Source organism: Chlorocebus sabaeus, chromosome 12 (assembly GCF_047675955.1).
Source record: "Chlorocebus sabaeus isolate Y175 chromosome 12, mChlSab1.0.hap1, whole genome shotgun sequence".
Lineage (NCBI taxonomy): Eukaryota > Metazoa > Chordata > Mammalia > Primates > Cercopithecidae > Chlorocebus > Chlorocebus sabaeus.
The window spans coordinates 82,156,442-82,170,107 of NC_132915.1; the positions used below are offsets into that span (position 1 = coordinate 82,156,442).

General features: G+C 49.0%; 1 protein-coding gene and 1 pseudogene across 5 annotated transcripts in view; both read right to left on the reverse strand.

Moving 5' to 3' along the window:
• SUSD1 (sushi domain containing 1) overlaps positions 1-11,946 on the reverse strand; it is a 136,110-nt gene extending 124,164 nt beyond the window's left edge. For 2 of the 5 annotated variants that reach the window (XM_073021852.1, XM_037983601.2), the window contains exon 1: positions 11,434-11,946. In XM_073021852.1, coding sequence (XP_072877953.1) covers positions 11,434-11,536 — 103 coding nt within the window. In that variant the 5' untranslated portion in view covers positions 11,537-11,946. The remainder of the gene's footprint in view (positions 1-11,433) is intronic. The other 3 variants (XM_037983583.2, XM_037983596.2, XM_037983574.2) reach the window with 3 other exon arrangements.
• LOC103219856 (large ribosomal subunit protein eL29 pseudogene) lies at positions 9,834-10,567 on the reverse strand (annotated as a pseudogene).
• Positions 11,947-13,666: the final 1,720 nt, after the last annotated feature.

A 13,666-nucleotide genomic window follows, 5' to 3' on the forward strand; every position in this document is an offset into this window, starting at 1 on the left:
CATAAATATACACACCTACTATGTACCCATAAAGGTAAAAAAATACATACAAACTAAAAAAGGAAAATACAAACAAAGAAACACCTGGGGCCAGGTACAGTAGCTCATGCCTGTAATCCCAGCACTTTGGGAGGCCGAGGCAGCAGATCATGAGGTCAGGAGTTCGAGACCATCCTGGCTAACACGGTGAAACCCTGTCTCTACTAAAAATACAAACAATTAGCCGGGCGTGGTGGCGGGCGCCTGTAGTCCCAGCTACTCGGGAGACTGAGGCAGGAGAATCACTTGAAACCAGGAGGCGGGGGTTGCAGTGAGCTGAGATTGTGCCATTGCACTCTAGCCTGGGTGACAGAGCGAAACTCAGTCTCAAAAACAAACAAACAAACAAAAAACACCTGGGGATCTTAACCTTTGTTAAACTGCAGGCTCCAAATCAGTTGGTCTGGGGAGGAGCCCTATATTTTGGATTTCTAGCAAGCTCACAGGTGGATCACATTTTGAGTAGCAGAAGATAAAGAGCCCCCGAAAGTCCTTCTCCCTAAAGTTCTGACATTTCCTTCTTTTTTATTTTTAACTTTAACTTTTGTGAGTACACAGGTGTATATATTTATGGCGTACCTGAGATGTTTCGATGCGGGCATGCGATGCGTAGTAATCCTGTCATGTAAAATGGGATATCTATCCCTTTCAGTCTTTATCCTCTGTATTACAAACCATAGTCATAGTCTTTTAGTTATTTTAAAATACACAATTAAATTATTATTAACTATAGTCACCCTGTTGTGCAATCAAATACTAGGTCTTTGATCCTTTTTTCTTTTTTCTTTTTTCTTTTTTTTTTTTGAGATAAGGTCTCGCTCTGTCCCCCAGGCTGGAGAGCATTGGCACGATCACAGCTTACTGTAACCTCTGCCTCCCAGGCTCAAGTGATTCTCGTGTCTCAGCTCCTGAGTAGCTGGCACCACATGTGTGCACCACCACGCATGTGCTGACCACCACACGTGTGCACCACCACACCCGGCTAATTTTTAAATTTTTAGCAGAGATGAGTTTTCACCATGTTGGCCAGGTTGGTCTTGAACTCCTGACCTCAAGCGATCCACCCACCTTAACCTCCCAAAGTGCTGGAATTACAGACATGAGCCACCACACCTGGCCTTTTTTTTTTTTTTTCTTTTGACACAGGGTCTCACTCTGTTGCCCAGGCTGGAGTGCAGTAGTGTGATCACAGCTCACTACAGCCTCAACCTCCTGGGCTCAAGTGATCCTCCCATCTCAGCCTCCCAAGGAGCTGGGACTACAGGCACACACCACCACATCTGGGTAGTTTTTGTATTTTTTTGGTAAAGATGGGGTTTCACCATGTTGCCCAGGCTGGTCTGGAACTCCCAGACTCAAGTGATTTATCCACCTCAGACTCCCAAAGTCCTGGGATTACAAATGTGAGCTGCCACATCTGGCACACACTTCATTCTTAGGGTACCTGTTTTAATGACCCATTTAGAGTAATTTATTTAGATGAGATATACAAAAAGAAAGGAAAGAAAGAGAGAGAGAAAGAACGAGAGAATGAGAGAAAGTGAGAAAGAGGAAGGAAGGAAGGAAAGAAGGAAGTAAGGGAGGGAGGAAGACAGAAAAGAAAAGAAAAAAGGAAAAGAAAAGAAAAGAAAGAAAATAATTTATAACCCCAAAGACAGTACCTGGCTCAATACATGTTTGTTCCCCATACCAGCAAAAAAAAAAAACTAAGATGGGTTCCAGGCTACCAAGGCTTCTCAGACTATCTGCAGATGAGAAGGTGGTTTCCAAAGAAACACAGGCAGGGGTGCTTATTATTCAGCCATGATTAGCCTATTCTGCAGGACTTTGCAGGGCAACTCTCTGACCACACGGGTCCACTGTTCCACAGCCTGAGGCTCGGTTAAGAATCACCTGGAAACTAGTGACTAACTCGTCCTAGTTTTAATACAAAAAGTCCTGTGTCCCAGGAAACCCCTCAATTCTGTGCAAACCAACACAGCTGGTCATGCTTCCTAGAGATCCTGTTAAAACACAGTGTCCCCAAAGATTCTGATTCAGCAGGGGAGAGGCAGGGCCTGAGAATCTGCTTTTCTAAACTGCTCCCAGGTGGACCACACAGAGAGGAGCATTGCCAGACTAGCTCAACCTCAACCTCAGGGACTGGAGTCAGAATCCTGTGGAAAGAAAAGACAATACTGAAAGAAGTCTTTCAGCAAGTCTCGATTGCCGCATAGCACAGCTGTGGGACAAATGTAATAGAATAACCCAAGGGAGAGGAATTCTCCAGGCCAGAGACAGATCGCTAGGGCTTTGCTATGATCTGAGGGAGAGCTGTGTCGGGGGTGCTTGGTACCCACGTCAAGGCTGACTTTAGTTCTGTCGTCAGTATACTCAGGGCCTGAAAGCAGAGAGGTGGTTGCCGGTAGTAACCGAGGGAAGGCCTGCAGAGGTGAGGGACTCCAAGGGACGACTAGGATTACTGACAGAGAAACAGGAAAGTTGAAGAACCCAAAATCTAAGAGGAGGGAAAGGCTGACAATGTTCTTTGTTACTATTACCACATCCCCTGGCTAACGCTGCTGAGCTGGGTTCCCTGCCCGTCCCAGCTCTGCAGTGCTCACCTAAGCTAAAACTACACCTAACAATGAGAGGGTGAGACTGGTTTTGGTGTCTCAACCAGAGTCAGGATTGGAGTCCTGTTCCTTGGTTATGTGATTTTAGCAAGTTAAACTGTCAGTTCTCCAGTTTTTTATTTGTTTGTTTGTTTGTTTGGTCTCCCTCTGTCACCCAGGCTGGAGTGCTGTGGCACAATCATGGCTCACTACAGCCTCGACCTCCCAGGCTCAGGCGATTCTCCCACCTCAGCCTCCCGAGTAGCTGGGACCACAGGCATGCACCACCACGCCCAGACAATTTATTAGTATTATTATTTTGTAGACACGGGATCTCCCTATGTTGCCCAGACTGGTCTCAAACTCCTGGGCTCAAACGATACTCCTGCTACAGTCTCCCAAAGTGCTGGCATCACAGGCATGAGCCACTGTGCCCGGCCAGGTCTCTTCATCCATGAGATGAAGATGTTGTAGTCAAGATTAAATGAGAAATATAAATGCTGTATGAAGTGTAAAGCAATATGCAAATATGAGATAATTTACATGAATATTTATATCCATTTCCACAGATTTTGTTGTCATTGTTAGAAACAGTCTGCAAGATGCAGTGCCTGGTATTTGGCACGGTGGTTACAAGCGCTTGGGTTAGTTACAATCCTAGCTATGCCACTTACTAGCTCTGTAATCCTTGGTGATCTCTGTGCCTGTATCCTGTAAATCTGTAAAACGAGAATAATAATAAACCTACTTCATATGGTTGTTGTGAGGATTAAAGAGTAAATGAGGGTATATTAGTCTGTCTTCATGCTACTGATAAAGACATACCCAAGACTGGGTAATGTATAAATCAAATGAGGTTTAACGGACTCACAGTTTCAAGTGGCTGGGAGGCCTCACAATCATGGAAGAAGGCAAAAGACATGTGTTACATGGCAGCAGCAAGAGAGAATGAGGGACAAGTGAAAGGAGAAACCCCTTATAAAACCAGCAGATCTCGTGAGACTTATTCACTACCATGAGAACAGTATGGGGGAAACCTCCCCCATGATTGAATTGTCTCTCACCGGGTCCCTCTCACAATACATAGGAATTATGGGAGCTACAATTCAAGTTGAGATTTGGGTAGCGACACAGCCAAACCATATCAATGAGTTAATACATGAAAAGCAATTAAAATGTGTTAGACATTGTTATAACCAACCACTCAACAACTCTTTGTTAATGAATAAAAGAAGGTACTAACACTGATGGTTAACTAGCCAACTCCCAATTACACCAATGGGAAGACTGATGGAGAAATGCATTGATGCAAAAATCAAGAGCAATATCTTTGTGCATTCAGGTGTCTACCCATTGATGGGCTGATATCCCACAAAACCATAATATTCAAATTTACATAATCACTCCCTGTCTTCGCCACATCCTCCCAGCCTGCTGGGTAACAGCTGACTCAGAAGTGGAAAGTTCACCTCCTCACCTTTTCAGCCCTGCTCACCTGTCCTTCCTCTCCACTGTAACCAAGTAAAGCTGCACCTCAGGAAGAGAGGGAGGCTGCCAGCCTCTGAGAACCACTCTCACTCTTTACTTCAATACACGAGCAACAACTTCAGCGTACTTCTGAGACATTACCTGATGGACTTTATAGTACAGTAAAAAGATGTTCACAGTCAAGGGAAGAAGGTAGTTTAAAAGCACAAAGGCGGGCCAAGCACAATGGCTCACACCTGTAATCCCAGGACTTTGGGAGATTAAGATGGGAGGATCACTTGAGCCCAGGAGTCCATGACCAAAAATCTAGCCAAAAATCTAGACTGCATCTCTAAAAAACCAACAGCAACAACAACAAAAAAGCACAAATGCAGTGCTTAAATTTTAAATCTGCTTTTAACCTAACCCTCGACCATTCACAGTCAGACCAAACAAATCCACTGCACAACCTTCCTGAGATTCTGTCTGTCAAATCTGGAAAGACAGATCAAACAACGGGAGGAAATAAGCCACGGGTGCCAAAACTCAGGAAGGAAAAGCATTCCCAAGTGGTCTCTAACGCTACATAAAATTGCATGGCTCTTAAGAGACCACCAAATTCCAGAGGTGGAAAGAATCTGAGAAATCTCACGTTCTCTCCTTTCCAACATCCCTGACCAAAAAAAAATCCAGAAACGAAAACATAGACTCTGCTTTTAAATCCCTCCAAGACACAGAGCACTCTACTCTCTCCAGCAATGTAATATTTGCAGGGCTATTCAAACCGTCATATAATTCCCACACCCACCCAAATTTAGGACTGACATTCTCCATCAAGAACTCTCACTTGGGCTGGTCCAAAGGTAGTGAGTTAGTTGATTGTTGATAGTCAGTTACAGATCAAACTTCTCATTCTACTCTTTCCCCCTTCTCACTACTGTATTTGACTACTCAAAAAAAAAAAAAAATCAAAAAACAAACAACAAAAAAAGAACTCTCAACCTTTCCTCATACAAAATGGCTCATATGTCCCGATCCTGTTCACTTTGTGGTGTGACCAAGATCAACCAGCAGTGGGGCCCCCACACCTGGCCTCAGGACCTGAAACCAACCCACACTGAGTGCCATTCATTTAGGCCACACCTTAAGGCTCATGTCAGGCAGTCACTCACTTAACCCCTACCGGTTCTTTTCACACCTGTCTCACACCTGACTCATTCTCCAGAAGGGTGTACCTTTTTTTTTTTTTTGAGATGGAGTTTCAGAGTTTCACTCTTGTTGCCCAGGCTGGAGTACAATAGCACAATCTCGGCTCACTGCAACCTCCACCTCCCGGGTTCAAGCCATTCACCTGTCTCAGCCTCCTGAGTAGCTGGGATTACAGGCATGTGCCACCACGCCCAGTTAATTTTTGCATTTTTAGTAGAGATGGGGTTTCTCCATGTTGGTCAGGCTGGTCTCAAACTCCTGACCTCAGGTGATCCACCCACCCCGGTATCCCAAAGTGCTGGGATTACAGGCATGAGCCACCATGTCCGGCCGGGTGTACCCTTTTTTTGTTTTGTTTGTTTGTTTGTTTTTTGAGACAGAGTTTCCCTCTTGTTGCCCAGGCTGGAGTGCAATGGTGAGATGTCAGCTCATCGCAATCTCCGCCTCCAGGGTCCAAACAATTCTACTACCTTAGCCTCCCGAGTAGCTGGGATGACAGGCATGCACCACCACGCCTGGCTAATTTTTTTGTATTTTTAGTAGAGACAGGGTTTCTCCATGTTGGTCAGGCTGGTCTTGAACTCCTGACCTCAGGTGATCCACCCACCTCAGCCTTCCAAGGTGCTGGGATTACAGGCGTGAGCTACCACGCCCAGCTGAGTACACCCTTTTTCTTAATCCATGCAATTCATTTTCCCTCTCTCTTCTGCAGAGCTGAGGCCAACAGACCACTTGCGATTTTGAGCTACAGAGACCTAAGAACCCATTTTAGGATTTGACCAGAAGACCAAGAATACACCCAGGACCAAGTCCCTGGAGGTGGAAAATAGGCCATGGTGGGCCTCTTCATCAACTCTAATCCTGTGCCCTTTATTTTAAGCAACTTTAAATCACTCCAAAAACATCCACTCCCTCTATTTCTCTTCTTTCCTCTTCTGGCTCACCCTGAATAGTGAATGTGCTGCTGTGATTCATGAAGACAGAGGGAAGACCAAGCATGAAATGCATGATGAGTGAAGTCAGGTGACCTTTGTAGAGCAAGAACAACTTCCTGACCCCCAGCCAGGCCTGAGCCAACAGGCCCCAGACTCCAGCAATGAATGCCAGAGAAAGGTTAAGAAACAGGACTGACTGGTTCTACGCTTCCTCGCCCATTCCTACCCTCTGGACTCCCCCGGGCCCTGCACCCCACCCAGCCACCAACACCCTCCTGCCATATCAATTATGTGAAACACACTTTCCTTACACTCAGGTCATCTGACTTCAGCTCTCCTCCCCAAAGCATCTTTGATGCCAATTAAGGTCATTCAGCCCATGTTGCCAGTGAGAGACTGAATATACAAATGGAAAATGGCCAGATCATGTGTGTGTGTGTGTGTGTGTGTGTGTGTGTGTGTGTGTGTGTGTGTAGAAAGAGAGAAAGAGAGAGTCTTGCTCTGTCACCTAGGCTGGAGTGCAGTAGCATGATCTCGGCTCACTGCAACCTCTGCCTCCCAGGTTCAAGCAACTCTCCTGTCTCAGCCTCTGGAGTAGCTGGGATTACAAGGGCCCACCACCATGCCAGGCCGATTTGTTTGTATTTTTAGTAGAGACAGGGTTTCACCACGTTGGCCAAGCTGGTCTCAAATTCCTGACCCCAAGTGATCTGCCCACCTCGGCTTCCCAAAATGTTGGGATTATAGGCATGAGCCACTGCACCCAGCCCATATATTAAAATAGAATTCTAACCCACAGTCTGTAGCAATCATTCCAGGAACTCTGTAGCAATCAGCCCCAAATGGTCAGGCTTTAATCAGTAACGGCCAGTTACCCTAACTTTTGCCCCCAATTCCAACTTAGGACTAACCAGAAAAGCCAGATATGGCCCTGTCACCAATCACATGGGATGCACGCTGCTAGGAAACTTCTCCAGCTGGGCACACCTGAACCACCACCGCCCACCAACGCCCTTCCTTTTCCTACTGTAACACTTTTCCATCCCTGGCCTATCTTTGAGTCTCTGCCAAATGGAAGTAATGATGGCTGACTCCCTTGTCACAGCAAGCCCTGAATAAATAGCCTTTGCTTATTCTCGTTTGGATGGTATTCATTTATTTGAATACCAGATTCCTAATACAAGCCACTGTCCCTACCCATAAGGAGCTCTTAGTTTAGTAAACAATCACACTGCAATATGGTATAAGTGTACAGCCAAGGCATGGAATATGGTATTACTGGTGCTGTAAAGAGAAGTGGATAGCGCCAACGGACTTTCTAGGAGGAGTGAGGACACCCAGGCTTGCTTTGAAATATGAAGGGCACTCACTAAGTAGCCTGCCATGGGAGAAGGGAAGCACAGTTCTCCAATCTTCTTCCTCGCCCCCCATTTTCAGAAACTAACCTCTCCCACCTATAGCCCAAGTTTAATTTTTTACCTGCTCCATCCATTAACTATCTCATTTATTTTTGCTTTTTCACTTTTCCCCTCTCTACTAAATAATACCCCTCAGTCTAAAATATGTTTGAGTCTGTTTTGCATTCCCTAAAAATCTTGGACTGACTTGACCAGCTCAACTGAATGTTACCTTCATTTTCCTTCTAATTTCTTTAAAGAGTATCTACTCTGGCCGGGCACGGTGGCTCACACCTGTAATCCCAGCACTTAGGGAGACTGAGGCAGGCGGATCACGAGGTCAGGAGATCGAGACCATCCTAGCTAACACAGTGAAACCCCGTCTCTACTGAAAATACAAAAAATTAGCCGGGCGTGGTGGTGGGCGCCTGTAGTCCCAGCTACTCGGGAGGCTAAGGCAGGAGAATGGCGTGAACCTGGGAGGCAGAGTTTGCAGTGAGCTGAGATCGCACCACTGTACTCCAGCCTGGGTGACACAGGGAGACTCCATCTCAAAAAAAAAAAAAAAAAAAAAAAAGAGTATCTGCTCCGAGGCCAGGAGTAGTGGCTTATGCCTATAATTCCAGCACTTTTTGAGGCTGAGGCGGGCAGATCACTTGAGGTCAGGAGTTCAAGACCAGCCTGGCCAACATGGTAAAACCCTGCCTCTATTAAAAATACAAAAACTTGCTGGGTGTGGTGGTGCATATCTGTAATTCCAGCTACTCGGGAAGCTGAGGTAGGAGGATTTCTTGAATCTGGGAGGCAGAGGTTGCAGCAAGTGAGATCACGTCACTGCACTCCATCCAGCCTGGGTGACAGAGCAAGACTCAAGACTCTGTCTCCAAAAAAAAGTATCTACTCTGTAACCAAAGTCTCTGCCCTCCATCTAGAGCCCTCACATCTAGCTCTCACCCTTTCTTCTCTGCTAGCTCTGGGTCTCCACTGACCAGATCCATCAAATTCAAAGCCTTTTCTCAATCTCCACCTCTCGGCTTCCCGCCTCTTAGTTTCCTTGACTAAATGAGCCCAGTCTTTCTCCACTCTACCTGGATGCTGCTTCTTCCTTCTCAACTTGCATCTACCATCTAAACTCCAAGAATCCTCTCCCAGAATCTGTCCTTCATCCTCCCAATCTTGCCAACCTCAAGGTTTCAAGCAACCATCAAGTCTATTGATTTCATCTCTCCAAATCCATAACAGCACCTCAAATTCAGGACGTCCAAAACAACGAATCATCTTTCTTTCCAAATCTTTCTCCTCCCGTAGAAACATATACCAAGTCACCCAGCCCCCAAGCCTTAGTGTCATCTTTCCCCTTCTGTTCCCTTGCACCTTCACATCTGTTATTAAATCCTTCCTTCCAGTCCATTTCCACCTTACTGTCTACATTCACTCCACTTCTGCTGTCATTACTGTGGGCCCAGTCCTCAGAACTTCCAGGCCAGCTATTGCAACAACTTCCTCAACGGGCTCGTCCAAGCCTCCAGTCTTTCCCTACATTGTCCACTATCAGGAAACCTGCCCTTCATAAAACCAGGTTCTCCAAGGTTGAACATGAAGGGAGAATGTCTACATATGGAGAGGAGGCTCAACCAGGAAGCCTTGACTTCTGTTTCCTCAAATTCACCCCAAAACCTTTAGTTACAGTTGACCTTAGGTAGCTACCAGCTGTGTTCAGCCATGTTAGCCTAACAATTCAATGGGACCACATTGGACAGTTTCCTACCTTAGAGAGATCCTGAAATAGACACCAAGCATCTGCAAGTCCTATGCGCACTGTCCTGGGAGGTAGAGCCAAGGAAGGAATCTTAACCAGGGCACCTAATATTACAAAAATGGCCACTTCAGAAGATCGAGCCATTGTAATACCCACCAGGCATGGTAAAAGTCCCAAGGCAAAGAGAATGGGGGTGGGGGCGGCAGGCAGGAATCTCAACGACAAGACCCCATGTATCTCATCACATGGAAGCTTCCTTCCATTTCAGGATCAGTGTTTGGTTTTAGTAAGGAAGATGGGGGGTTCCTTAGGCCCTTTATATCCCCCCTGCCTCAAGTTTATTTATACAAAAGCAAAGGAGGACATCAGCCCCATGCAGATAGCAGTCCAAGGCGGACAATCCTTCTATCCTCATGTTGGCAAACAGAGATCTCTACTCTGAAGCCTTTGTAGGAGCCTGGGCTTCTTTGGGAGCCTGAGCTGGAACTGAAGCTGGAGCTGCAGCCTGGGCCTTGGTTTGATCCTTGGCCTTGGTCTTTGGCCGGCACAGCCTGAGCCCCTTGGCAATGAGGGCACGAGCACGTTTCCCAAGCTTGGGGCAAGCAATGTAGGCAAGAGCTGACACCCTTTGGAATCTTAGGCTTAACCTCCTTGGGGTTTATGAGGGCAAGGCCTCAGCACGTGCACTTATGTCCTTGGCATTGTCACCCTGCATATTCTTCAGGCCCTTCTTGTTGTGCTTCTTGGCAAGCACATGTTTGTCAGGAACTTGGGGTCCATCCCTTTAAGAGATTCGTATCTTTGTGATTGGAGTTTCTTGATGCCATTTCTGTGCCATTTTCGGGACTGGTTGTGTGTGGTGTTGTGCTTGGATTTGGCCACGTCTGCACCTTAACCTGCGGCTCCCGAAGCACCTAGAACTGGCTACACCCACTTTTCATGTCACTCCCTGAAACAGCTTCCAGTGGCTTCCAGGCACAGCTAAGTCCAAAGGCCTAGGTCTGCCAGTCAAGGCACTTTGCCCTCTACCTTTAGTGCCTCTCCTTGCTTCCTTCCCTTCTCCCCCGAGCCAGAATTCTGAAGGAATTCATTCATTCTACACACATTTGTGGAGAGGTGGCAGTGCCTGCTGCTATGAGCTGGGATACCTTTTCCACATTTTCCCATATCCAAATATGACCAATCATTGATGGCCCAGCTCAAGGGTCACCACCGGTTTCCCTTTCCCTGCCCTCACCACCCACACCTTCTCAGAACACTCATGCCATTCTGCCTTGTAGTACAGTTATGTGGATGAATGTCACCTCCCCTTCGTGTCTGAATCCTCCGTGTAATTCCTACTCCGCTCAACATTGCATTTTGCAGAGGAGGAAAAACAACTCCCTCGATCGCTTGGAAATAGAACATTTGCTGGTCTAAATCCTCCAGACAGTGAGCTCCACGAGGGCCCTCACTGCCCGCCCTCATTGCACACAGGGAAGCTGTTCAAGGGCCATCTGTTGAATGAATGAGTGAATTAATGGCTTCATTCCTGTACTCTTCCTTACGCTTCCTTCTCACCATATTTAGCACTTGGCTCTCTAACAACGTGAAAAAATTAAAAGTGGAAAGAAAATTGCTTCGGGTCACAAATGTGTCAAGCAAAAGCCACCGCAGAGCCGGAAGCATGACATCTCCGCAGAACGCCCTGGCCTCCCGCTCTTCCCCGGGCGCCGCCCTGCCCGCGTCCGCGCTCGCGCCCAGCCCCCACCCCCGCCTCCTGGGCAGCAGAGGTCCCTGGGGACCCGGCCAGGCCGCCTCAAAACCGGCGTACCCCGGTGACACGGGGTCGGGCGGGGGCAGGGAAGCCCGGCGGGGAGCTCCTCGCTTCTCTGAGCTCCTCCTTTCCGATCTCCAACGGCCAGCGCGGGTCCCACCTGCGCCCCACGCCTCGGCACCGCGCCGGCCCGGCCCAGGGGCAGGGAAGCGTCAGTGCGCCCAGAGTCCTCGAGGCCCAGCCGGGGCCGCCCGTGCCGGTCCCCGCCCGCACTCACCGTCGGCGCCCGGCGCTCCCGCGGCGCCGCGGGCCAGGCCGAGCAGCAGCAACAGCGGCAGCAGGAGGCGAGGCGGGCCTGCACCCCGGGGCCCCCGGCCCATGCCGCCGCCCGTCCCTCCCGGTGCGCCCGCGGCTCCTCCCGGGGCCCTCGGGGCGCAGAGATAAGGCTGCAGGCGCCGCGGGGAGGGAACCAGCCGGCGGCTTCCGGCTCCGCAGGGGGAAGCGGGGGGCGCTGCGGGGTCCCGAGGAGGCCGCAGGGCGCGGGTCCTTCCTCCTGGCAGGGTCTGGGCGCTGGACACGCCCGTTCCGTGTCAGTCTCTGGCTCCGCGCGTTCACTACTTAGCGCACCTGCTGCGTGCCAGGCCCTCTCGCCGCTCACATTCGCAAAGGGGGACAGACACTCATCGGATAATGACACAGCTGGAGGCAGAGCCCCGGAGAGTGCTGGGGAGGAAGTGTCTCTGGGAATCCAAGCCCCTCGGGGGCTCAGGGAGGCACCCCCGGGGAGACGGGTGAGGGGAACAAAGGGCAGAAATCTTCGAGGACGTGAAAGAGAGCTGGATGAGGTGACCGCAGCGTAAGGCCCAGGTGAGAGGTCGGAAGACCCAGGCCCAGGCCACCCAGGGGCGACACACTTGACCAGGTGACACCTGATCACCTGGTGTGAGAGAGAGGAGGACTGTGATGGAGGGAGGGACTGGCATCAGTCCCCGCTGCTCCGAGGATACCCCGCTTGGGTCGCGCTGATGCCAGCCCCACCCTCCATCACAGCCGTATTCCACCCCCAGGGAGGGAGTAAACCAAGACCTAAAGATGAGAAGGACGTTGGGGAGGAATCTAAGCGAGAGTTTGTTGTAGAAATGGGGAATGGGGACCTAGAGTGGGAGCAGAGGGTTGGAGACAGGCGTTGAGCTGCAGAGGGAAGTTAGCCCTCCTAACCCAAGTGAAGGAGGTCGCTGGGAAGCTGTCACAGTTTTAAGCAGGGAATGACTTCATCACTGACACATCTCTGTCTGTTCCGTGGCATTAGGATTGGGGTTGGGATTGGGATGTGGAAGGCAGAGTCCAGCTCGGAGCTGCTGCAGGAATCAGGCAATAGAAGACATGTCCTGACCCGGGGGCAGTGGCTCACGCCTGTAATCCCAACACTTTGGGAGGTCGAGGCGGGTGGATCACTTGAGGTCAGGAGCTCGAGACCAGCCTGGCCAACTTGGTGAAACCCTGTCTCTACTGAAAAAAAAAAAAGAAAAGAAATTAGGTGAGCGTGGTGGCAGGCACCTGTAATCCCAGCTGCTGGGGAAGCGAATCACTTGAACCCAGGAGGCAGAGGTTGAAATGAGCCGAGCTCGCACCACTGCACTCCAGACTGGGCAACAGAGTGAAACTCCAGATAGATAGATAGATAGATAGATAGATAGATAGATAGATAGATAGATAGATAGATAGATCCTACAGCTGGGCATTGACAAATGAGTGTGAAGAGGTCAATGTGTAAGAGTGGAATCCCTGGGTTTTGTGACTAGTTGGAGAGAAGGAAATAAATAAGATCCGGTTTGAAGGCTTTGAGCTTGAGATGTCTGTGGGAGAGCATCCGAGAGCACGCACCCCACTACTTCACCCCATAGCCTCACTTGCTTACTCTCATCTAACCACTTTCAAACACACCCATACAAGGGCTAGAGTGGTGGAGTCATAGTAGTTAAAAATCAACTTCAAGCTGGGTGAAGTGTGGCGTGCCTGTAGTCCCAGCTACTAAACAGGCTGAAGGGCAGGAGAATTGCTTGAGCCCAGGAATTCAAGGCCCCCGTGGGCAATAGAGACCCTCCTCTGTTAAAACAAACAAACAAACAAACAAAAACAACAAAGAAAAACTCATCTTCCTAGGCTCTTTTTTCCTCTTGGGGAGACAGCGGTTGGTTCTGTTGCCCAGGCTGGAGTGCACAGCTCACCACAGCCTCAACCTCCTGGGCTCCAGCCTTAACCTCCCCAGTAGCTGGGACTACAGGGGTGCAGCATCATGCCCAGCTCATTTAAAAAAAAAATTTTTTTTTTTTTTGGTAGCGACAGGATCTGGCTATGTTACCCATGCTGGTCTCCAACTCCTTGGCTCAAGAATCCTCCCACTTTGGTCTCCCAAAGTGCTGGGATTACAGGAGTGAGCCACTGCACCCAGCCTCACAAGCCCTTTTCTTAGCAGGCTTTCTTGAAAATTATTTTTGATCAACAAAGAC